This window comes from Odontesthes bonariensis, chromosome 5 (assembly GCF_027942865.1).
Source record: "Odontesthes bonariensis isolate fOdoBon6 chromosome 5, fOdoBon6.hap1, whole genome shotgun sequence".
NCBI lineage: Eukaryota > Metazoa > Chordata > Actinopteri > Atheriniformes > Atherinopsidae > Odontesthes > Odontesthes bonariensis.
This window is the reverse complement of record NC_134510.1, coordinates 21,236,529-21,262,926: the sequence shown is the minus strand read 5'-3', so window position 1 is coordinate 21,262,926 and position 26,398 is coordinate 21,236,529. Positions and strand designations below refer to the sequence as shown.

General features: G+C 41.0%; 1 protein-coding gene across 1 annotated transcript in view; it reads right to left on the bottom strand.

The window, feature by feature from the left end:
• nphs1 (NPHS1 adhesion molecule, nephrin) overlaps positions 1 to 26,398 on the bottom strand; it is a 57,068-nt gene that overhangs the window by 14,559 nt on the left and 16,111 nt on the right. Inside the window, exons 2-9 of the mRNA XM_075466491.1 lie at positions 16,653 to 16,844; positions 11,928 to 12,050; positions 6,144 to 6,263; positions 5,437 to 5,518; positions 3,696 to 3,799; positions 1,851 to 1,972; positions 1,478 to 1,649; positions 132 to 289 (exon numbers count right to left, since the gene is read on the bottom strand). Coding sequence (XP_075322606.1) covers positions 132 to 289; positions 1,478 to 1,649; positions 1,851 to 1,972; positions 3,696 to 3,799; positions 5,437 to 5,518; positions 6,144 to 6,263; positions 11,928 to 12,050; positions 16,653 to 16,844 — 1,073 coding nt within the window. The remainder of the gene's footprint in view (positions 1 to 131; positions 290 to 1,477; positions 1,650 to 1,850; positions 1,973 to 3,695; positions 3,800 to 5,436; positions 5,519 to 6,143; positions 6,264 to 11,927; positions 12,051 to 16,652; positions 16,845 to 26,398) is intronic.

Below are 26,398 nucleotides of genomic sequence, written 5' to 3'. Positions count from 1 at the left end.
TGTTTAAACTGGATGTCATGGTCAGTAGTGCGAAGACATGACATTAATTTGTCCTGCCATTAAGGTTCTTGGCTACCAGCTTAGTTGGATACATTTCAGCTTTGTGTAATTTCTTTGCCTTGTAGCCCCACCTCTTCCCTCCGGACAGCAGTGCTGTTGAGCTCCTTGTGCCCCAACCACCAGCGAATATCAACGGGAGGATTACTTGAGGTGGCGTAGCAGCTCAGAGTCAACTCCTTCCCCTCGATGGCCTCTAACGAACCCGACAGCGTCAGCTCTGCAGGTTCGACTAATGAAAATGCACACATTCACAACCAAACATACAAAAACAAGTCAGTAAAAATATCACCCCGTGAATAGCACATTGAACAGCAGCCTATTCTGATCACAGCAGCAGCAGCGCAACTATTTTAGGATGTGAAGCACAGAGCTGTATCAAGGGTGCGAGTGAACATCTCTTTGAGTGGCAACTTGTTTTCTCTGGGGGTTTTCATTGTGGTTTCTAAAGTCTGCTTCGTTTTAACCAGAGGGGGAGACAGGGTACAATAGCTGCAGGCGATGTGATGCAGTTGTATAAAGCCTTCAGGGGAATACAAAAGCTGGGGACTGAGCTGACAGGCATAGGAAAGGAGGGTTGGGGCAGAGTTCATGTATCTAACTCTTTTGCACATTTGTGTTTATCCCACATGAGACGGTACCACATACAAAGAAATTACTCAGGTCCCGTATGATAGAAAGGGCATATCCATATTTCACCAAGGAGTCTCACTCTGTGCCCTGCAGCTTCTGCCACAGCCTGGAGCACAGTCAGGCAGTCAGCAGTTCATTTTCACCATCCCTGAATGGATGACTTGGAGGCATGGCAGCAGAGCCTGCTGGGGGGTTGGTGAGAACTACTGGTGTATCTTCAGATACATTCGCACAGCACGTGCAAGAGATTTCTGGAAGGGTCGATCCAAATCATATTTACACAATATAGCAGATCAATCAGGCAGCATTTAAAACTAATGTTGTCTGTCTCGGTTGTGGAAATCAGGCTATTGTCTGACTCAATGCACCAAGACTGATTAATATTTATTCTCTATTTGTTTTATTGTTGTTGAAAAAAAACCCAGTTTATATCCAGATAGAAAAATGTAATCTATTAACCATGGATGCTACTGTTGCTCAAAGTATATCCTTTAGTGCCTTGGGATTGTACACTGAAGTAATTCAGCTAAATTAATGTAACAGCTATGAAAGAGTGTGCAGTGATACTAATCTGGAGGCAGTCAGGGATATGGGCTGCAGCCATATTAACCATTAATCAAATTAATCAAATTAAAGTTAGAGTTTTAACTGGGACCACGAGACTTGTTATGTTCTTCTTACTCATGTCCATATCTTCAATAATCCATAATCAGCGGAGCCAGGGCTTTGTGTGCTAAGTGTATTTTCTTTAGCCCTATGCACTATGTTAAGCACTGTTTTCACTTACAGAACACAATTATTTTGCGGGCGACGGACAGAGGTGATAGGGAAACCATATTGAAGCTTTCACAGCAAAAGTCTGCTTGGTTGTCAGCAGGGGTGATCTTCAGTTTGAGGACACTTCTGGATTTGTGCGCCATATTGTCCTCTTCCCAGGTTGTGGAAAGAACTTCTCCATTCTGACAGATGGACGAACAGGTGAAATAAAAAATGGCAACAGAATGTTTTGAATATTTGAAAGTTACCTTATGGTGCACTCAGTAAACAGAACAGGAGATACACAGCAGTTTAGCACTTTTTTTTTTAAACTAAAATGTCTAATTTTGCCAGCACAACAGTGAGTTATCAAGCTCCTTTAACTGATGGTGCAGAGGATTTACCTTGGTCCATCGGAGACTGGCCAGAGGGTTTCCACTCTGAGACTCACACTCCAACACAAGTATTCTCCCCGCTCTGACTTCATCTTTACCCAGACCCACGATAGCTGGAGGCTCAGGTGGGACTGTCAGGAAATGACAGACAAAAATAAATATCGTTCAGACAAAGGGGAACGGCATGGATGGCAAAAACTGAAGATAAAAAGGTGGCGGACGAAAAGGGATGTAGTAACTCTGACGAATCCAAGTTTTGAGTGACAATCAATGGAAAGAAGACATGGAAGGAAACTACAACAACACTCTCAGCAGTTGAGTAGGGAGTATCCCTATGTGTTCAGACAGGGCCAATAAATTGGACGCATTTAACGTGACTGAGGGCAAGAGGTCCAGATCTGATGAAAGCATTAAGTATTAAGGGAGCAGTGAGCTGGATCCAGTCCATAAAGCGAAATAACAGATGTTCAAACAGTAATAAGGCAATGTGAAATATGAATGAATTACAGTCTCCTTGAATAAAATATATGCAGTAAAATGAATTAGAAGAGGACGGGCCTTTGTTATTGCTGCAATCAGTTTCAGAGAGCAGACTGCAGACCCTGGGCCGGCATGACAAATTGCCACCTTGCTAACAATCTGACTGGGTGAAAATGGCCACTGCGCTGGTTTTGATGGGCTGGCACACCGAGTAAGACTGCAGCGGTGGTCCCCCAGTTCTGCAACATTAGCAGTTTAGCAGCGCGCCCATGTTGTTCAATAATGAGATAAAAAAAGAAGGGAGGAGCGCTTACAGTTATAGGTGACTAAAACACCAATAGAGGCAGCTAATGTGGGGAGGCTTACAGTAGATAAAGATAATTTTAAGGTGTCTAGTTAGCCTTTAGTTATTTCAGCAGCTGAATTGGAAGAAATGTCAGCCGAGCTGCTCCACTTTGATCAACAACACGACTCCAAAGCCTCAATAATCAATTACTTCAACAGATCAGCAGGGTAGAAAATACCAAATTTTCTGTAGTAAACAGTGACTGCAGTGTCATACTATTGGAGCATTAAACAACAACAGTTTTCACTGCTGCATTGCCAAATAAGAGGAAAATAAACATTAAAAGCTATAAGTGGCTGAGACAGCATGTGTATCAGCTAACCTTCATGTGCTCCGGCAACAATTTCATTATATAATGTCACGCAGTTTGAGATAATAATGTGGGGAAAAAAAAGCATGAGAAACTGGCTTCATTTTCTGCTTCTGTGCACTCAAAATTAAATTTGAGCTGATGAGCACAAGCGTTGCTGGGCTAGTTGTACAGGATTTATTATCATTAACTGAGGTGGCCCTGGCTTCCCATAAACTATTAGTTATTCTAATATTGGTAAAAAAAAACCTTCTTCATTGGGAGCTTTACAAGTATATTCCATCTGAGTTGTTCCATCTTAATAATCGCTTAGTGTATTTTCTTCAACATCTTGGCAATAACTAAGATTGTAAATCATTTTAAGATTATTCAAAAAAAGAAACAAAAACAAAATGTAACTTAATGCAAAAATAACTCAGGTTATTTTACACTGAGGAAGAAAACAGTTTCCAGCTTTGCTCATATCAGTGTCAGTCTAGCAGAGGCTGGCCTGAGAACTGAATGTTGCCCCTGCTGAATGTTGCTTTGAAGTAGGTGTGACTTTGCCCTCAAGTTAAATGAATCTCCTCTCTACTACTTGCACAGACTGAGTGCACGGGGTCAGACACCCGTGGGCCTCCCCAGAGACAGTTGGGTACAGTTGAATGAGCTTGCAGCTACATGTATGTGTGTGTGTTTTAAAGAGAAAAGAAGGGTTGACTGTCAGTTAATCACTCACAGTACACATTCATGGTCACTGTGGTCACCACAGGCTTGGAAATGGCTTCATTAATGGCATGACATGCCAACTGTTGTCCATTGTCAGAGCTCAGAGCGGTGACCCTTTCAGAGGAAGACAGATGGAATTAGAAGGATAGAAGACAGATCATTTTGGCATATGCAGTGATAAAAACATCTCATCACATCTTATCATATAATAGATAATTTGCTGGAAGAATCATTCTGATTATTCACTTAAGTCTAGATACATTAATGTAGATATAGCCCACTATAAATGAAAGTCCTAAACTCTGAATCTCAGTGAAGTGGATGCCCTGATTAGATGGGATGGGCTTGATTATTTTTTGGTAACAGTATCATGGTCCATAAGCAGCTTTCATATTATGTTTCAAATGTCTAACTATTTTCTTGATTATAACTATGTGTAATGCATGCCATTCTTGCCTCACGTTTGCATTTAGTTCAGCAGCCACTTTCTCATCATGTCTGGTGAGTAAAGCTCACAGAAATGTGTTGCAGAGAAAAAAAGGTTTGGTTGAAATCTTCAGAGATTAGTGAAAGGACTGGGGTGTTGATTAAGTAGCTTGGCAACAATTTAACTGATAATGTCATCCACAGGGTCGGCAGGTAACACAGATTAATTCTCTTGGTAAGAGTGGATGGAAATGATCCTATAATACAGCCAATAGTTAAAAAACATTGCACCTGGGATTGAAAATTAGCAGGGTGTTAGGACCTAACTGGCAGAACTGGACATTTCTATTGGCACTGTTTATCATTTGTGATCATATACTTGTTTGCCTAGTTTAGTAAATCTGTCCCATTGTGTCTGTGCCTATCTCTCTGTCAGTGCAATTTGTAAGCTGTTACCTCAATAAATCTAAGGGTGATGCAGGGATTGACTAAAAATGAAGTTGTCTTGTTCATTATAATTTACATTTTGTTATGTATTGTATAATATCAACAGTTACTTGTAAAATGAAGCAACCAGTCAACAAGGCATTTCAGAGGCAGAACGGTATAGAATAACTGATTTTTGTGTGCACTTTTTACAATCTGCAAAAAAAAACTGTGGCACACGGAGGAAGAAAAATAAAATCCAAAATGAATAACATTACCCTTTACGTGACTATACATAGTTACTTTACATCCCTGTGATAAACAACAAGCAATTTACTTTGTGATGTAGACAGAAAGATACAGTGTATCTATTCAGGGCCTTGTTTTTCTGTTTATGTCTTCTACACTGAACTACAGCACAATTACAGCTGTAAAAATCACACAAGGCCCACTGCTGTGCATGCTCAGTGTGATTATGAGGAAGAAGCATCAATATTGCTTAAGACCTTGTCTATTCTGCAGGAGAGTGAACAACATTGCAGCTCCTCAGTACCAATGTTATCTCAGAATATGACAAGTGGTTATTATCTCTGACACCGAGGAGACATGCAGGATTAAAGTAATCTATGGCCCTGTTTAATGTATAGGCACCTGGTGAACCAGCGAGGATCGGATCCGTCTCGCCCCTGGAATGTAATTTCGTGCATTTGACAGAAGCTAATTCAATCGTGTGGTGCCAAGTAACAGTTTGCTGTGTGCAGAAATTCATTGTGCTCACTAAGACAGAAGGGGAAAATAAGAGCACGTTGAAAACAGGGGAAACAAGAAACCAAGGCAGACTTGGAGCGATTGAGCAGCCTGGTGAGAAAAATGACTCTGGCAGGCGGTTGAACACATACGTTACTTCAGTATGCCTGTTCAGAAGCTTATCCTTTGAGCCAGACATGGTGAAAGACTGTGCACCTGTCAGCTCGACTCCATCTGAAAGACACAATGGGGGAAGGTGCACAAAAAGGGAGAATACTGTGTGTAAAATGTGTTCATGTGAAGCAGAAGCATCAGTGTTATTCTCGTGTGGAAAAGTAAATGCTGATACTGTGTGGTACAACAACAAATTATACCAGTTTTGACCTGTCTCAGAATTTAAATCAAGTCAGCGTTGATTATAATATCCTCTGACAAGACAGTAATCTTTTTAACCAGCAACACAACCCTTAAGTCAAATCAGAGTAGGAAAGCAAACAAATATCACTTTGCTTCACCTTGATATACATAGTTTCTAGTTGATTATGTGAACAACCGGTAATCTGTGATACATTCTTTGTGCGTATAATTGGAAAGTCAGAGGATATTGAAAATTAAAATGCTCACGCTATGTCCTCCCACACAGAGTCTGCTCCTTACCCCTCTGCTATTCAAGGGCTATGAAACAAGAAGTCTTAACTGAAGCTGTATTTTATCTTCTGCAACTGTTTTCATTGTTAAATATTCAGGTTATGGCCTACAGAGATGGCAGATTTGGGAATATCAAAAAGGCCCACTGCCTTTCTAACCAGTCAGCTTGACCATCACTGTCACATCTAAAGCTGCTGAAAGGGTGACTCACCTTTAAACAGCGTAATTTCAGCTTCAGGCTTTGCATCGGGGGCAACACAGGTGACTGAGTACTTCTTCCCTGCCACCCAAGGTGTTGTGTCCAGGCTGAAGTATGGCTTGGATGGAGGAACTGCATTAGTGAAACAAAAGCTAAGTTCTGACAAGATGGGAATGAGCTTATATGGTTATCTGATTATCAGACTGGAACATTTGAGAGTGTCATATTATTATTTAACTTTTGAGGAATTTGCTACTGTGAAGTTTTATGTTGCGTTGTATTTTAATACAAATTGTGGAAAAGAGAAGAATACAGAGATGAAACACTGATGAAACTGATCCAGCACTAATCTATCACAGAAAACACCAAACACTTCTCTCCTCAGATCACCCCCAAGCTAAATATGCGCTTTCTCGAGTGATCAAAGCAGTCTTTACTTCACTGCTGTTCTACTCAACAATCCTTTTATCTGACCATGAATAGGGATTCCAGAGACAAAAAAAAACCCCAAAACAAACAACATCAACATCGCTTTCACCCCAAGGGACAAAAATTGTTTGGCAGCGTATTGAGAAATCTGTCATCAACTAATTATCAAAGACACTCTGCAGATCTGCTAGCTCCTACCAAGACAGTGCGTTAGATTGTGCACAAAGTAGAGACAACAGAACATCTGTTGTGCCTGCTTTTAGCAAATGGGTGAGCCTGTAGAATTAGGGGGTATGGTACAGTAAAAGTTGCTTTTCTTTTTCTTTTTTTTTTCATTACAGATGAAGTGCAGAGGCTGCCTCAGCTGAGACAGGACAGGGAGTTGGTAAGTACAGGGAGGATACCAGTGAGTCAGAGAGACATGAAAAACTGGCAGAGGACGAAATATGGAGATATGTCAAGAATGAAAAGGGAGTTCAGACAGAGTGCTGAGGATAAAAGGGACAGGAAGATAGCTGCAGCTAATTTTGAAAAAAAAAAAAAAATCTAACCTATGGCTAAACAGCTGGACCACAATTAAACAAACCACCCACTCAACAGCTCCTCTACACCTTCGCTCCAGTCAAATTTTGACCACTAGGAGGAGCTGTTGCAGTTTGCACAGTCGCACACTGGCTCCAGTCTGCTATTGAGACAGATGAGATGTGGCTGCAGCTTCAAACTGATTTAAAAGAAGCAATTGAATCTGTGTGGACTTTGATGGGTTACCCAGAGCACTGCAGAGGCGCACACTGCAATAATGAGATGCATTTGTTTGTTTCTCCCCCCCTCTTCTCTGATAAGATGACTGGGCCATGCATCTATTGACAGCCCCCTGCACTCTCAATCTATCCAGGCCCACACAATTCACATCACTTGTTGTGCTCGAGGAGTGGCTGGCAGCCTAACAAATCCTAAAATAAGAATAATGATATGTTCGCAAATGAGGCAGGCAGGTATCTAATTTTTTCCTCGCTCGCTCACGCCGGCCCGTTTCTCGTGTCTCTCTTTCACTCACAATCCCTCTCTAGCAGCCTGAGCCCGCCCCCCTCCCCCGAACACTATCATTCTTGACCACTGCAGTTAAACTGCAGGAGTGCAGAGGAAGGTGTGTTCCAGCTTGGACTGGGACTTCCAACCCAATATCCACCACAATCACTCTGGCAAACAATTTGACCCAATCAGCCCAGTCAGGATAAACTTACACACACACATATTTGTACGAATGTGAAAACACAAATAAAACAAACTAAAAATAAAAATTTTTAAAAAAAGCTCCTCGATTTAACAAACAGCATATCTGTCTTTTTAAAGTAAAGTAAACATACTCCATTCCTAATGAACTCCTTCTGTCCCTTCATTGTTTACTTGCCTGTCAGCTTTTTTGTTTTTCATCTTAACTCCCTGCTTATTCTTTCAAATTCTATCTCTCTCATTAAGGTACATATATGAACGCAAAAATAGACAGGTGAAAGACTTGTTCCTGCAGTTCAGACGACAAACAGTGAGGTGCAGAATTCGATTCATTAGACAAATACAGACGGATGGATGGATAAGGCAGATAAGAAGCAGATTAGCAGTTGCACATCAATATGCATAAGCAGCTCTTTCCACCTATCTCCCTCTCTCATTCAGATTACTCTCTTTTCTCCTTTGCACACAAACACCCAAAGATAAACTCTATTCGACAGTGCATGCAGATTTGCACGCTAAACCACACTGACACAGGCGAGCAAAATGTGCAGACGTTCATCTCACTTCGCTCTGAAAACAGGCAGCAGTATGTGCACGGTCTAACATGTGATACTCGCCTGGTTCTCTCAATAATGTTGGCCGAGGAGATAAACAGTCTCTGAAAAGCGTATCGTGCTGAAAAGGAAAGAAAATAATAGAGATCTGGCTTCTCAACAGCAGATAGACATAACTCCTCCATGCAAATATGCATGCTTAAGAGTTTGTTGTTATTGGGGCATGAAAAGACATACTCGTTCTAGCAAACGGGCACACTGTGTAGGTCTCAGGTGTGTGATCTCTGGCAGTGAAAGTCACTGGAACTGTGCTCTTTTCTCAGGTGTGGGGGGGTTGGTGGGGTAGATCAAGTGTTAGTACAGTTAACAAAATCCTCCAACCCTTACCTTCATCCTTCATCACACCTCTCCAACTAAACACACCATTTATCAACATCCACCTCCCATTTGGTCATTTATTGAAAAAAAATTACACACACACACTTATGAAGGTTACGTCATCCAGTGTCTGATCTACGGCAAAAGATTTACAAACTTAGTGTTGTTGTGCACGACTTTCTTGTTTCACGTCATTCTTTCCTTTGCGGTACTTTGCCACACATTTGTCGGTGAAATACCTTCAATTTAGTGTCTTCTATCAGGGCTCTAAATCGGTTTGATGTAATTAGATTTGGTTCAATTCAATGCATTCTGATAAAGTTCTCAAAATGGGTGCAGATATATACTGCATCAGCCTGTGTCAGCCAATATTCAGCTCGTTGACTGCAACCGTCCTATGGCCGACGGCGGGGGCTGATATTTATAAAGTGTGTTCTGTTTGGGTTATAATGACTTTGACCTAAACGTAACAAAATACATTTACATTTTATTTTGTTGGGCGAAATTGAAGATTAATTGCCGTCAACAAGCAATATAAAGGGCGACATCGATGTTTGGCTTATTTATCTGTGCACCCCTATTATGAACTATAACGGAATGCATTGAATCAAATCAAGCCGAAATGCATCATTCTGTTTAAATATGCAGTGTTCTTGCATCATATCTTACCACATGTATTGGAATATATAAGATCAGATAAACAAATAAGGGAGAGGTACACACACTCGTGCAGTGAACAGAGTAAATGATGATGTACCTTAACCAGCCATTCAAGAGAGAAATAAAAGCTACGCTTTAAGTGTGTCATTTTCTATTAAGTGGAGAGTCCCCTTATCAGTCTGGCACTGTAATATTCACATTGTCACACCCACGTACAACACATAGCCCTCTGATTAGGTTATATATTGGGCAACAGTCAGAACTTTTTATGAACAAGAATGAATAAGGTTGCCATATTCTACGTTGCTTGTGCCCCCATTTATAAGTTGTTCCATTATTCATTACAGGGAATCAGAAAATGAAGGCTCATTATATACTCTTCAAGTGCTAAACTCATTAGCTGCTCCCAAAACCTTGCCATAGCCCCAGTTCCTAATATGTCCTCTAACCTCAAACCAGCACTGATAATAAACATGTGCACATGGACAATCATAGGCACATGCATTCAAAAACACACGCATATCTCTGTGAGACCTGACTGAATGAGTAATTCAGTCTAAAACCAGAATACGTCAAGAACATTTTTAACGTTTGCAGGAGGCATCTGTGCAGGCATGCTGTGTTATGAAGGGGAGAGTTGTTCATTAATAGGATTTAATGCTAAGGCTAATGGCATAAACCGAGACACAGGATGTGTCAGGTAGGTGACGTTCACAGTGCGGGGTAAGTTTTAGCCGAGGAGGGGGTTTCAACAGAGGGGGTAGAGGTTGTTATTGTCATGGATTACTCACTGCCACTTGATCTGTCTATAGCAGTAATCCCCTATCTAAGCTCTGCAGGAAGGCAAAAACACACAAGAGTTATGTTAGAGCAATGGAAATGTCTTTAAAACATCTCTTTGTAAGCACACGGATGGAGCTTTTTGACAATTTTTCCTATATCCCTACAATTTACTGCCTGCGGTGATCCGTCTTGAATTAGCAAGTCATGATACCAGTTTTACAACCAGCCATCTCAGTTTCGCTTTTCAAATTTTTTTCCCTCTCTCTTACAGTAGCTCCTCATAAAGAGTTTATAGTGTTTTGATTTGATGCAGAGCTTGATGGGAAATGGCCACGGTTGACTGGCCAGGGGTGTGGGGCCTCGGGAGCCGTAGTCGCGTGATGGAGCAGCCAATGGAAAACTCATCAGAGACGCAGCTTTTCAAAAAGGATTCACAATTTCCAGTCCCAGTTCAGCACTAACAGGAGATTGAATTCATCAGCTCATTATCAAGCCCCAGATTATGCCATTTGAATCACTGGGATTGTTGGATTGGAACAAATGACCCTTAAGGACCAAAGTGTTTTAAGTCCATTGCTTCAGCCATTACCCTTTGCAACAGTTAGGGCTACTCAGCTAAAAAACACCTGCTGTCATGTGTGGACAGGATTCATATCACATGTCAGGAACAGCCCTGATTCAACACAAACATAATTTTCACTCATTTTGACCTTTTTGACAAAGCCAGAGGCATTCGTGTTGACTTTGTGTACGTGGGCACACGTGCAATAGGCCTCTCGGAGGTAATAAATGTGGGAGTCAAGCCTGCTGTGGCTGCAGGTGTAGGCCTGCTAAACACGAAACTGCTGCACTGTGGAATAGAGCGCAGTCATTTGAAAGAGATGTCTGCAGTCCATGCCTCTCCCTACCCCGCACCACCCGCCAGCCCTCCGGCCAGCCCATTGATGTCAGAAAAACCTGCTCTCTTCCCAGAGGAGAGTGAGGCCGCTCGAATTGCTATGGCGAACCCCTCTCCAGCGCTAGCCCCCCCACCATGTTCACCAAAGAGAGAGCCTGAGCGTGAGGGAGAGAGGGAGAAATTGTTTGACGGGGAGAATGGGGAGGGTGGTGTAAGTAAATGAACTGCGCCTGGAGAAGAAAGGTCCTTTTAGAGTCCTCTCCTTACCACATATGGGCTCGCTCCCACAAGCAAGGAGTATGGGAGAGAGTAATACTGCTTGTTATAGAATGACAACAGGTGGTCCAGTGTAGGATACAATTACATATATTTCAGTCCATGTCTGAGTGGAACTTTTCAATCACCTCAGTAATAATTTATTCTGTGCAAGGAAGAGACATGAATCGCCCTTAGGCTTGCCAGAGAATCCAGGCTGCACTGCTACTTTACATCTTGCAGCTGGTGGTTAAAGCAATGGAGCTACAGCAACATACCGTCTGAAAATATAGAAAAACTGTCACATTTGTCATGGCTCATAGGCTTGAGGGAAACTGTTGAGTTCCTACTGTACAAGGACATACTTAATCTAGTCTCTGCTTCAAATGCAACAGCCTTATCTTAAAACAAATCAAAGATCTTTATCGATAGAAATGAATATTAAACACCTCTTTATATGCTGATTACAGGCCAAGAGGTCGTGTATGTAACTAGAGTGCAGAGAATGCTCACTGTGCCTTATTAAACACGTAATTATGGAACTTTGAAAAGCAAGAAGAGCCCCCATCCCCTTTGATAAGAAATTACGTTTAATTTTTCTCTTACTTTGCACTGTAACAAAGGCTGTGTTGGAGACAATTGCGTCACTGGTCTCCGATGGGCCAGCTTGACATTCGTACATGGACTCATCCTCCAGTTGGACGTTCTCGATCCTAAGATTATATTGGCCTGGAACAGAGACAGAGAGATGGCAACATGCGTTTGCTGTGATAACAAAATATGCAACAAGGACTGCCTACGTGCAGAACAAAGTGTTTTGATTTATTTTGAACGTTCATTCTCCTTTAAACAAAGACGTCCCATCTGATGAAATATGAGCGAAACAGAATCTGTTTTGAAACCCTCTATAATGTTAGTCTTAGATACAACAACACCTCAAATATGGAGGTCTTTTTCTTCAATACTGTGTATCTATTTGCCCCCCCCCAAAAAAAAAATCAGTATAATACATCTACCACCTCCTACTGAGTGTATGAATGGATACTTGTAAAAGTAACAAGTGATATGGTACTTCCTAAAGGTAATTATAAAGGCATTTTTAAACTATATCGCTTATGTTGACCACTGATATTTGGGTGTTTAATTGAGCTATGAATAGACAATCTACTCAGAGAGAATTTCTTGCTGCAGTCATTACAATTGACATGCAAGTTATTTTGTATACTCATTTGGTTCCGTAAGGAGTTTCCAATGTGGTATATTAAATTGAATCCTGAATTCAAAACACCGACTGAATAAACTGTCTATTAATTGATGCCAGACACAGTACCTCACTCTCCATCTCTCCTCTGATAGCGTGGCATGCCAACGGGCCTTGATTTGTTTGATGCGCTGCCATAACCTGTGGGGATTAGATGATGCTCGCTGTTGGTTTTTCCAGCTTCTGATGGCTCACAGCCTACTAACATGTGGAAAATAGTATCTTGGTCTGACAACCACTCAGGCCTAAAAATGCATGTGTCGAGTAAGCTGGCAAGATAATTAACACCAACCAGAAGCAATTTTCACATCTAAGTTATCTTTGAGTACACAGAGAGAGAGAGAAGGAGAGAGAGAGAGAGAGAGAGAGAATATTAATCATATTCCTTTTTTTCTGGAATTATTCAAAAATAGTGCAATCAAGTAGCAGAGTGCGTTTATTTATGGTAGGAGAGATGGCAGATGGCTGAAACGTGATTTGCTTATTTGTCCATAACTTTGTATCTATTTAATATACATTAGAACTTTCCAGACTTTAATATGGGCATATCTACACTGCCATTACGCCTGCGGTGAAATATACCCCCCCACATGCAAATCTGCATTTGTGCAGCTTGAAAGTTTGTGAGCTATGTACAACTTTCTGGATTTCTGCATAAACATGCCCTAGACAAAACCAGATTAGCATGTCCTAAAAGTAGAAATACATCATTTAAAATGTATGAAATATTATTTAACATTTAGGTGTTAGGGAAAACAATCCAATATAACATATCTGCAAGTGGGAAAAGTCTGCATACCTATGCTTTCAGTATCTGGTGTGAACCTATTGTGCAGCACTAACCGCAACTAAAGGTTTCCAGCAACTGTTGATTAGTTTAACTCTTTGGCACATCCATCCATACAAAACAGCTTTAGCTGTAGGGTGCCCAGGATTTTCCTCACTTGACTCAGATCACTTCAACGTTTTTTCAACGATTTTGACTTTTGAAAACAATAATTTTCTCCTTTAGCATTTGTTTTTACAACTCTAACCCCAAAGACTGTGGGAAGCTGTGTAAGATGAAAATAAAATGGAAAGCAATTAACTTTACATCTAAACCAATATTTCAATCACAAAGAAATACTAAAACATTTCAAATGTTGAAAGTGAGGCATTTTACTATTTCGTTATAAACGCTGATTCACCTTGAACTTGACGGCAGAAACAAGTCTAAAACAAGTTGAAACAGGGCCGTGTTTACCACTGTGCATCATCCCCTCTTCTTCGAACAACAGTCTATAAATGTCTGGGAACCGAAGACACCAGTTGCTGGACCTTTGCGAGAGGAATATTTTCACATTTTTGTCTAATATAGGATTCTAGCCGCTCAATGGTCCTGGGTCTTATTTTCATTATTTTGTGTTTCATGATGCACCAAAAATGTTCAGTTGGTGAACAGTCTGAATTGCAAGCCGGCCAATCCACCACCTCCACCACACTCTTTTACAATGAAGCCATTCTGTTGTTACAGATGCGGTGTAACATTGTCTTGCTGAAATATGAAAGGCGTTCCCTGAAAAAGACATGATCTCGATACGAGAATATCTTGCTCTAAAACCTGTGTATTGAATTGCCAGTTCCATAGGCACTAATTCTCCCATATACCATCAAAGATGAAGGATTTCAAACTGAGAGCTGATCACAAGCCAGATGGTCCCTCTCCTCTTTAATCCAGGGGATGCTGTGCACGTGGTTTCAAAAAGGTATTTCAAATTTCAACTTCAAACATGTGACTACAAATCAGTTGTTCACTTTGCCTCAGTTAATTGAAAATGAGCTTTGGCTCAAAGTGGAGAGCAGCATTTCTGGATCAATGTTCGCACATGGCTTTTTCTTTGCACGATTGAGCTTAAACTTGTATTTGTGGATGGCATGGACTTGAACTCTGTTCATAGACAACGATTTCTAGAAGTGTTCCTGAGCCCACACAGTAGTTTTCATGAGAGAATCGTGTTTTTAATGCAGGCCTGAAGATCACGTGCATCTACAAGTAATATTGATTTTGGCCATATCCAGTGTTTGCAGAGATGCCTTCAGATTATTTGAATCTTTTGTTGATGTGTTGTAGATGGTGGAACATCCAAAGTCTTCCCAATTCTATGCTGAAGATCAGCATTCTGAAATCACCCTACAATTTGTGGAAGCAATTTTTTGCACATTGCTGAACCTCTGCACAGCTTTACTTCTGATAGACTCTGCATCTCTAAGGTGCTCTTTTTATGCCCAATTATGTCAACCTAATTAATTGCATCATGTCCCTCCAGCTGTTCCTCCAGCTGTTTATTTTTAGACTTTTACATTTCAAGCCTTTTGTTTCCCCAATCCAAACTTTTTGAGACTGCCATCAAAATCCCGATGAGCGAGTTTTCCCGAAACCAGACATTTTTGTCATGACTAAAAAAATTTGGAGAAGGCATTCTGGTGTTGTAATGAAAACTCATGGTGTGTCAATTTTCAAATGTTTATAATAATTAATTGATATTAATCACCGGAAAAAATGCAGAACTTGATGTTTGGTGTGTTCATTGATAAATTCATTTTTGCTGATTGACTGGCTTTGGGCCAGGTGCTACAATTAAATTACCGCCTGTGGGCCAGTCTCTGAAAATGAATTAAGAAAGACATACTTCATGCTCAAACAGCCTCGTAGAAGATGTTTTGTCGGTTCCAAACTACGTCAGTCTTTAAATAACAGTTGTTACATATGACTGCCTCTAATCCTACAATATATTTAGACTCTTTTCAGTTCACATTTACATTATTGCTTCATCTTGTGGAAACTAAGTGTGTTGCATTTGTCAGAAGTGTGTGTTGAAATCAAAGCTGGCCTCTCTTATGTCTGTGAATGTGTGATTTCAGGCTTTTTAAAGCACCAATAAACATCGCTGATGGTGACAATCAGTGAAAGCTGGTGGCCTATCAAGTGCAGTCAAGTGTCATCCTAAATGATTTTGCTCTTTCTGTGCTGTGTAAAGTGATTGCACACATCAGTCTGCAGTTTCTTTTCCTGGAAAGTGTACCTGCGCTGATGGGTATTTTATTCATGAGTGAGCGTTTGAGTGCTTGGCAGCCCGTGTGTGCTTGTGGTCCTTATTTTTTTATATATACAGGTTCTCATTTTGGTGTTAAAGATGTAAAAGGTGACAGGTGTTTTTTGTTGTTGTTGTTGTTGTTGTTCTTTATCTGCTGTAAAGATAATCAATAGTGCTCCACCCTAACAGCGAGCTCATCAGAGAAAAAATAACTTTTTTTTTGTGTTATGTATGTTTTTTTTAAGTAAACTCTGTCCATTAACGATGCACATATGTGCATGGACTGTGCATCTCTAAAGTTGCATTTGTCATTGGTGGTCTCCCTCAATGAGCAACAATGAAGTGCGACTCGTCTTGTTGCGTGCTGATCAGGAACAGATGCTCTTCTCCTACTCGGGATTGCCTTCTAATTGGCTATTACTTTTTATAGACTGTGGTGCAGATTCTGCAACACACTTTATTCTCTGCCACATATCACTGATTAGATGACACTTCTGTTGCTTTAATTTCTTGTTTTTTTTTCCCATCTTCACTTGTGAGTGACAGGAAAAGGGCGATGTGTTACAATCTGTTGAAAATCAGACATTATACACCAAAGCAGCATTTTCTTTCTTTATCAACACCCATAAGGTTACTCAGTTTCTTTATTATGGTACTTTGAAGCCATGGCAACAAACTAATCTTCTTTACTTTTAAAGAAGCAAAGTAGCCAATATCTAGCTGGACCAACAAACTATCGTTGTTACCTTCTTTTGTTCATCATACTTTACTGTAACTTTTCCAAATATAACGCCATTTTCTGTCCCACACTTTGCTTTACATTTCCATAGCCGAGAGTTTGTATTAGATTTCATAAGATTTGATCCATAAACTAAAACCCTTATTTAACCATAAGTAATCTATGAAGACTTACTCTGTCGTGTTTTTGTGGTGCAAACACATTTCTTTATTTCAGATAGGTCCATAGGTCCATATTTTGTCACTGTTGCTGTTTACCTCTGAGTTTCCCAGTCATGCTGTAGCGCGGATAGCCTGGCAGGATTCTCTGAGGTCCCAATGCCAGGCCATCTTTCATCCACTGCACAGTCCCTGAGGGCCGCAGCACTTCACACTTCAACTCGGCTGTGGCTCCCATCCGCATGGTAAGGTTCTTGGGCTCATACCTGAAGGCCTGCTGGGCCTGTAGGCCTGTAGGTGTAAGAAGAAGAAGGAGAGAAGGAGTTTGGGAGGAAGAGAAAAGGGATATGAAGGTGATTAATGTAAAGAGGTGGGACGGAATGGGCACTCAGTGGCCCTCATTTATCAAGCCGTCGTAGAAAGCATCGTATATATGAGCGGAGAACTCGTCGTACGCAGAGGCTCAAGTGAGATTTACAGAACATGCGTACCACACCAATCCCATCGTAAGACCGAGCGGCTGTTGATAAATCCGGCGGCCGAAATCCATCGTAATGATCCTAACCACGCCTTCTACAAAAGGGGGTTGAGAGGCCGCACCTCTAGAATTTGCGACATGGATAGACGAAAGGCGGCAAAGAAACGCTGTCAACGCTGTTGACAGCTGGGACGGCTGTCAACAGCGTTGGCGATGTAAATCGCAGACCGGACGAGTTATGTATTTTCCCCTACTGTGATGGTCAATAAAATGTGATAAACTCCAGATTAAATTAAATCTAAAATTGAACGATGTTTTACTTTTTCTCCAATAAGATCAGGAAGAAGTGGTCCGATATGAAATTGGCCAAAAAAAGAAGGTCGCAGCTCTGCCTTGGAGGAGAGGGTGGCTGGCCTGATCGGAGCTACGTCCTCATCGGGCGTGCCAGGGGGACTTGACACTGATGCGCCCATGCTAGAGCTCGAGAATGGTAAGAATGACTGCACACCCAAGACGTTTAAATAAAACAGTTGCTTTAATATTCAACACAAATGAGGTTCCTAATCAAACTAATATTTTTCATTCACAGATGAATCCGAAGTGGCATCCGGGCAACCTGACCCGCGCGACGAATACGCTGCCCCGTCAACATCCGAAGCCTCTGCCTCTGCCTCTGCCTCTGCCTCTGCCTCTGCCTCTGCCTCTGCCTCTGCCTCTGCCCCCAGGTCTGCAGCGTCACACCGGCCAGCTGTGTTAACCACAGAGGTCCTAGAAAGACAAACAGAGATCGTGAAGTGGATGATGGCTTTAACACACACCATGCAATCTATCGACAGTACATTGAAAGACATAAATGAAACACTGAAGTCACAGAATAAATGCTGAAAGAAATCCTTGTTCTCCTTTCTTTTTTCCTTGAATAACAGAATGCTTACCAAAAGTCAGAATCGCTGAATAAGTTCCTCTCTCCTCCTGAGCGCTCTTGGCTGTGCAGGCTGGTGGTAGGGATCTCTGGGTGCGGGGTCCTCTGGATGTACATCTGGAAATGGCACTCCATTTTTTTGGGCAATGTTATGGAGATCCCCGCATGCAATAATAATATTGCATACCTTTTCGGGCGTATAGGGTTCCCCCCGCAGCCGAGACAGATCCACCTGTCCTTTAGGAGCCCTATACACCTCTCCACAGTGGCACGCGTGGGCGTATGCGCAGTGTTAAAGCGCCTCTCCTGTTCGGTGTGAGGGTGAATAATGAGCCATCACTCTTCCAATTACGGAGTTGTACTTGTTTAATTTATTTAATTTGCGTTTATGTTTATATTTATATTTATGTTGAAGTCAAATAAAACATGGGCCTTCTTTAAAGTGATAAGTCTGTAATTTTAACCTAGGGATTTGTTGCGACTCCTGAGCATGCACTAGTGACGCTGCTGTATTGCAGTCACCGCAAGTCAAAATGGAAAAGTGCGTACACCGGCCTCAGACCTGTCGTGGCGATTTCATCTTTCCTGCGTTCACGATGGATTTGATAAATGCCAACCTTTGCGCAGAAAAGAACGTACACACGACCTACGCACGTTTTTCGTCTTACGCAAGTTTGATAAATGAGGGCCAGTGTGTGTGAGGAGTGTTATAAAGAAAATAAATGAAGTAGAGAGCACGGCATAAACATACACCACAGGGAAACAGTCCTGTGGTCTATTGTCTGAGAAGGCACCCTATTGTGTGTGGTCACATTTTTCAACCTGGCATATGTTTTACTGATGTGAAACTGCACTGATACAGCACTGAAAATGAGTCAAAGTAATTACTTCAAATTAAATCTCCCCTTGGCTATGCAGATAGGGTTTGGGAAGGCGTGGAAGAAAAAAAAGCCTGTTCACCTAGTTTTCTTCAATGTCGATGTCCCAGTAGCTATTTCCCCCTGGGAAGAGTAATGATTATCACTTTAATCCCCCTTGTTTGTCATAGGTGGTGTTGGCCATCCTTCAGCCAGGATGTGAGGGGAAATTCTGCGGTTCAGTGCACTTGAATCAGTAGGGCAACCTTAAAGCAGACCACCCATCAGCTCTTAACTCCAGGAGCTAGGATTATGTGGTTATTATACACAGGAGTTTATGAATAAATTCAGTTCAAGAAGCATAGCGTAAATGCTTACTCCAATTAGTGCCTAATATCAAAGCATGAGTCTTGTTTAAACAATGCCCCACAGAGAAGCCAGCCTGAGTCCGTTGGGTTGCTTAAATTTTGACCTTCATTGAAGCAGTGACCAAGTTGTTTGTGAAGTGCATGCTCCGTTGCATCTGACAATATGAGTGAGTGGCAGAGCTCTCAGATCAAGGCTGAACCAGTCACCTCACGTCAAATATGAAGGGCAAGATTGGCCATTACAGAGGACGCATACAAACAACCAAATACGGAACTTATTTGCATATATTTTACATAAATGAATACTGAACAATGATCCACAATAGATGCATTTTTCTGATATATAGTAAAGAGTTGCACAATGTCAACACGCAGTTATAAGACTTCATTTTCATGTCCTAACGTGAAAAGTATCATAAAGTTGAATTTGCAATCAATAGAACATATATGTTGTTCAATTTGTTAAAGTTCAAAATTTTACCACCTAATCTGTAATGTCTGACCTAATTCTACATAACTGGAAGCATTTACTCATTTCCAATTCCAATTTCAACCTTGACAATATATCATGATTTCCACATCTATGGCATAATCCCATTATAATCCCATTATAATCCACTATAATCCCATAGCCAACAAAGTAAGAACATGCACAGCAAAGTGCACTGCACTTTTAAGTCATCCATCTTTGGAATATTGCTCTTTCACTATGGAAAGCCCACATCAAAAATACCCTATGTCAAATACTCTTACAATGTCTCGGTGCAATTGCAATCAGAATCTCACAGCACTGTAGCGGTATTTTTCATTAAGCCCTCATGAATTCTTCTTGACATCTGTCCTTGACCTCATGATGTTTTCAAGGTCTGGTGTTCAAGGGAAATATATAGAAAGTAATTTTCTTTGACTATCAGATGGCAACCAGAGTCTTATTCTGTTTGTCGATTTGTGTTTTCCATGTCGCCCCTTACCGGAATTACTTGCTTTGTATGGTTAGTAACACATTTTCCCTCCTGGTCTGTCCTTAGTTTAAGTTTGCTGTTGTTACTGAATCTGTTAACTGAGAACCTCGAAACCAGCTCTACTGCTTAGTGTCCTGTTTTCTGTCTTTATTTCTCGTGCCATGCACGATTAGGTTCCTTGTTTAGGTTTTTACTTTGTATTTTGCTTTGGCCTGTTTTTGCATCAGTTTAGTAAAGTTGTTTCTTTTCACTGTGAAACTTGCCAGTGCCCCCTGTGTTTGCGTCCTCCCTGTCTTTGACATCCCTTGCATGACAACTTGTGCTCATTTTACCCTTGAGCATGTATACATAAACAGTTTTATTAGAAAACTAAAATAAGTTGATACTTCAACAAGAAATGCATTTGTTCTTTCCCACTGGCGGCCACAAACAACTTCTTTCTTCCGCTTGTCAGGTTGCCTAACAATGATCTTTCTGTCTTAACACTATCTTAATCAATTGAGATGAAAGGGAAGCATGCTAAATTATCCATTATCCTGTAATTGTTCAGCTTAAGTTTTCATTTTCATTTATGCCCACGTGTTGGCCAAATGTGATTTGGAGAATGGTTCGGTAAGCATTTGCCTCATAATGAATTCAGCCGACAAAGGACAACATTACCTTTCATTTTGAGTCTAGGCTTTTTGAACAGATTGAAGTTTTTCTTCTTTGTTTTTCCTTAGTTTTTTCCTCCATAAACTCCTGAGGGGAATAAGGTCCTCTTAAACTGCTAAATGGTACAGTAACTTTGTTATTCATTAGCCTTTCTGTGTGTGGTTAGACAATGGGACAATGGGAAGGTACTGTCAGGAGGCTTCTTTCAGTTTAACTATGTGCAAAAACACATAGTTAAAACCTGTGAAAAAAACTCTATACACACTTTATGACAGCTCATTTTCAACTAAGTTATTAATTACTTGCAAGCAAGCATGATGCATCATATGATGGTGCTGAAATTCTAACAGCTAAATAAAATGCAACCCTCATTATCTAACATGCTGACTGTATGTGAGTAGTTTGACTCACCCAAAGCTGAGTGGTGCAGTGGTTAGTATTGCCACCTCACCGCAAAAAGGTTTCTAATTCAAACCTCCACTGCAGTGTTTACATTTTCTCCTTGTTCCTGCGAGGGATTTCTACATGAGCTCTGGCTTCCTCCCTTAGATCAAAAACGTGCATGTTAAGTTAATTGATTATTCCAAAATGACTCTAGGTATGAGAGTGAGCATGAATAAGGTTGATTCCCAACTCAAGTCCTCACCCGAAATAAGGTGCAATATGACAAACAAATAATTCATATGATTAGTATATATACAACTTGTTATATGGCAGAAATATTATTGGAATCGTGTTCTCCACTACAGCTGATTGATATATGGGTTCTGATTGGCCGGAAAAAGGGTGGAATGCTCTCTTCGGGTCGGGAATGAGATCCTTCCCCAAGTGGAGGAGTTCAAGTATCTCGGGGTCTTGTTCACGAGTGAAGGGAGCAGGAGATTGACAGACGGATTGGTGCGGCGTCTGCAGTGATGCGGGCTCTGCACCGGCCCGTCGTGGTGAAGAAGGAGCTGAGCCAGAAGGCGAAGCTCTCGATTTACCGGTCAATCTATGTTCCTACCCTCACCTATGGTCACGAGCTGTGGGTAGTGACCGAAAGAACGAGATCGCGAATACAAGCGGCCGAAATGAGTTTCCTCCGCAGGGTGTCTGGGCTCTCCCTTAGAGATAGGGTGAGAAGCTCGGTCATCCGGGAGGGGCTCGGAGTAGAACCGCTGCTCCTCCGCATCGAGAGGAGTCAGATGAGGTGGCTCGGGCATCTGGTGAGAATGCCTCCTGGACGCCTCCCCGGTGAGGTGTTCCGGGCCCGTCCCACTGGGAGGAGGCCCCGGGGAAGACCCAGGACACGTTGGAGAGACTATGTCTCTCGGCTGGCCTGGGAACGCCTCGGGGTCCCCCCAGAAGAGCTGGAGGAAGTGGCCGGGGACAGGGACGTCTGGGTCTCTTTGCTCAAGCTGCTGCCCCCGCGACCCGATCCCCGGACCAGCGGAAGATAATGGATGGATGGATGGATGGATGGATGGTTCTGATTGGGTTTACTGAGTCTTGTGAACTGGAAGTCGCAGCAGTGATCACCATGGAAACGTCTGCAGGAATACCGCTGTTCACATTGGACATTCCAACGTTACCCAACAGCAACGCTGTCAGAGAAGTCAACATTAATCATACAGTCAAGGTAATATTCCGGTTTAATTTACTTCCCCAAAATATCAAAATCCGGCCACTAACTTTGAATTTTGACATGAATAAACTTTTTGACGAACAGTTCCTTTCAACATGTTTTATTTTGAAGAATGGTGCCCTTAAATCCTTATCACAACTCTATTTTTCAAACCGATGATTAGTTTTCTCAGATGCTGAAAGGAGAAATGTGAATTGAAAACAATGAAACATTGAATTTTACTAAAGTAATTCATAGATATGTATCAGGTTATTTTAAATGGCTTACACATGCGGTGCACAAATAACTTTAAACTGGTATTTGACCCAGATATATATGAAAACTTACTTGCAATGCACATTAGCTATCATATGAAAGTGAAAATTAAGTTTCAAGGCTTCCAGGACCCAGCTGAATGCCATGAACATAGATGGGACTTGAAAAGGCCACAGTTAGTGTGATGAAAGCTCCATGATGACATTTGACTCTCTTACCCGAGATGAGACACAGAAAGGGTAGAGTTGAAGGAGACACAATCCATGCTGACAAGGACTCCATTTCACCACTGACACCTGACCTTCAACAATCCTGGAGGAAGCTCAAAAAACAACAACAAAAAAGTACATATCAAGCTTACACAAATGAACAGATGAACAAACAGGCAACCTTATGCATTCATGAGACACCTGTAATTCTGCAGCATTGTACAATTCAGCCCTCTTTCAAAAAATGTTGAAATGATATGTTTTATTCTTTTTGAAAAACAAAAAATGAATGATTCATAAACTATTTACACCAATCTGAAACAAGTTAAAGATATTACCCCCACTGTATGTTTTCTTCTTCTTTTTTTTTAATCAAATGGAGGGTCGGACAGAGCTGTGACAGTGATGTTAGATGTAGATTCTAAGTTTGGGGAAAAACTTCACCCACAAAACGGGCCCTCATAGGGAAGTAGTACTTTTGAGATGGATGGTATGGGGGTGCAATAGCACACAAGGAAAACTTGCATATCCGTAACAAGGCACCACTAATACTGAGTGACTGATATGGATTTTGGAGGAACAAGTGCTGCCATCAAGACATTTTATTTGGAGTGTCTTGTTTATTTCAGCGAGACGAGGCCAAACCACACTCTGCATATCATGATGGCATTGCTCTGAAGCAAGAGAGTCTGGGCGCTAAATAGACCTGCCCCGTCTTTTGTTAACTTAAAACAATTCTGTGCATAATGAAATGAAAGATACAACAAGGGTGGCTATAAATGATTGAACTGCTGAAATCTTGTGTCAAAGAAGAATGCTACAAAACATTTTGCTTTCAAAAATGCAATTAGTGTCCTCAGTTCCCAAACACAGAGTGCTGTGAAAGGAAGAGGTGATGCAGCACCAGGGTACACTTGCCCGTTGCAGCTTTTTCAGAAACATGTTGCCAGCATCATTTTCATTTGTAAAAACAATACATTTCAACAATTGTATTTGACACGTTGTCTTTGTAGAATTTGACGCTCAGGATTTCAAATATTCTTTGAAATGACTGCTCTTTAAATTAGGCTTTTACACAGTAGCACTGTACAGGAATTTGTGACAAATTGTTATCGACCCCTGTGACTTCTTACATAATTTCTCCTGACTTCTTTTACAGAATACATTGAGGTAGTAGAGACCAGAGGTGGTAGGATTTGAAGTGCTTGTAAGTTGTTGTTTGAAGGACACTTTCATGAGCAGAAACCCATAACTGCAAAGCAGAAAATTAATTGAAATAGAACAAGAAATTGTTCAAGATGAAGGTTTTAGTAAACTGCACTCTACATTTTTTTTTCCAATGAATACAGAATTTGAGTCTCTCTAACCATGACCATCAAGTCTAATCTTGAAATGATAATGACATTTCAAGTAACACGAGAGAATTTGTCAAATTTTTTTGTTCTTTGATTTTCCCATATAGTTGTGGGATATAACACCACTGTCATAAAAACAAATCTCAGTGGGAGGTCTGCAATTGTACAGTGATACACATAAACTTGTTGTAATTTTGGAGAGTGGCACAAAGACACAAAAAATGTCAATGGACCGTGAAGCACAACGCTGTGAGGGGCTGGAAACAAAAGTCAAGGTTAGTTTTAGGCTTGGGAATGTGAATACCAAAAGTCAATCTACTTCAAGACAAGTCAGAAGCACATAGTTTTAAGGTTCCCAAACATCTCCAGTGTTGCTTTAATTCGCAAAAAACAACAATATTTTGCTAATTGGAGTGGATATTTTTCCCTGAATTATCATCTTTTAGGAGCATGGCTTGTTCTGTGTCTGTAGGATCCAAAATTGTGGACACAGACTGACTCACTTGACCTGGAAGAATGCTCAGTGGATTGTAAGTCACTGCATAATCGCTTTTATTTATCTGCTGCAAGGGTGGAACAAATAATAGCGATTTACTTAATTGAAAAGTAAATATTTTCTCATATGAATAGACTAAATGAATTGGAGGAAACTGCTTTTTGACGCATCTCCCCCACCAGTCGATTAGTTGCACTCCAACAGGCTTTTGATAAGAATTAACTCACACTCAATTATTTTTTGCTTTCAAAACATTTGTGAATTTCAGAGTCCCCAGTATACTCTTTTAACACACAAGGCCAATTATTTCCTTCTTTGTTGAATAGAAATTCTTTTGTGAGGTTACACATGCCAATCTTCTCTTTATCTCTGCCTCATGTGCGTAAACACAAAGACAATCGATTTATCCTTCCAAATGCCGCTACTTTTTTCTCGTATCCATTGCAATGTATCTCTCGATAATAAGCAAAGAATTTCCTTCATTGTCTGCAAAGCGATTAAAAAGGCCAAAATTTCATTTCCTCCTCTGGGATTTGGAGCTCAAACATCAAGCATTTACTGTGAGGAAGAGAAATGTTAGTCCAACACGGAAAAGGTCGCTGCTGGCCTCATGAGTCACCGTTTTCATTGGGACTCTTAATGAAAACAGACACAGCCTGCCTGACCGCCCCACATTCCCATTACCAAGTTAAACAACCTCCTTAATTGCTTTGAAAATATAGCCAGGCCCAAGAATGCTCATTAAATTATACATGTTTGTTGCCTCTATATGAGAAGTCTCTGCTGGTGTAATATTTATGGAATAAGTGTAACACGTCATTCAAACATTAACATTAGAAAAATACCGGACATAATGGCTATTTTATCTAGAAATATAAAAAAAGAGACATATGTTAGCCCAGCAGCTCTCGTTGCCACAGGTATTTGTGACCTTGTTCTTCACCAGCTTCTTACAAATGCAAATTGCAAAGTTTGATGTGAAATTTGTTTTTTCTCTCAGTGGAAAAAGGCTGCCACTGTCCCTGCAGCTGAACCATTCAGCGTGACCGCGACAGGTAGATTTTTTAATGGCATCTTTCAAAACATCATCAAACAACTCAATACACTCAAGGGTAGGCCAATTTAACTTGAAACCCCATGAAATCAGTCAATGTGCAGAAAATGAAGTTTCAGCTTTCATGCAGACATCCAATTCAGACATGGTCCAACATCTTAATGCCACCCGAAACTCTTACCTAGCTCATCAGCTGCCTGTGGGTCAACTCACTGAGGCTAATAAAGGCTGTGTTGTTAACTGCTGCTGCTTCAACACTGGACTGCTGTCAAAAGGGTTTTCTTAAAGATTGTCAAAATAATCCAATGCGATTCAAATCATTGACTGTGCATTTAAACATAGCTTCCATCAGTAGGATCTGTCGAGATGTCCTCAACAGATGACAGAAAAGGTGACACGTGCTTAATTGTATCAGCTCAGTCAATGTACAAGTCCAGGACAATTGTAACTTTAGGTGTTCATGTGCAGAGTCTACAGTTCCTTCAGCTCAAAATGTCGATGTTCACTGGATTACAATGACTTCACCAGGAAAAAGTTTAGAAAGAAAACCTTGTTTCAACCTCCTGCAATTGAAGCACACCTGCCTTCCTAGAATGCACTGCAAGAAGGCA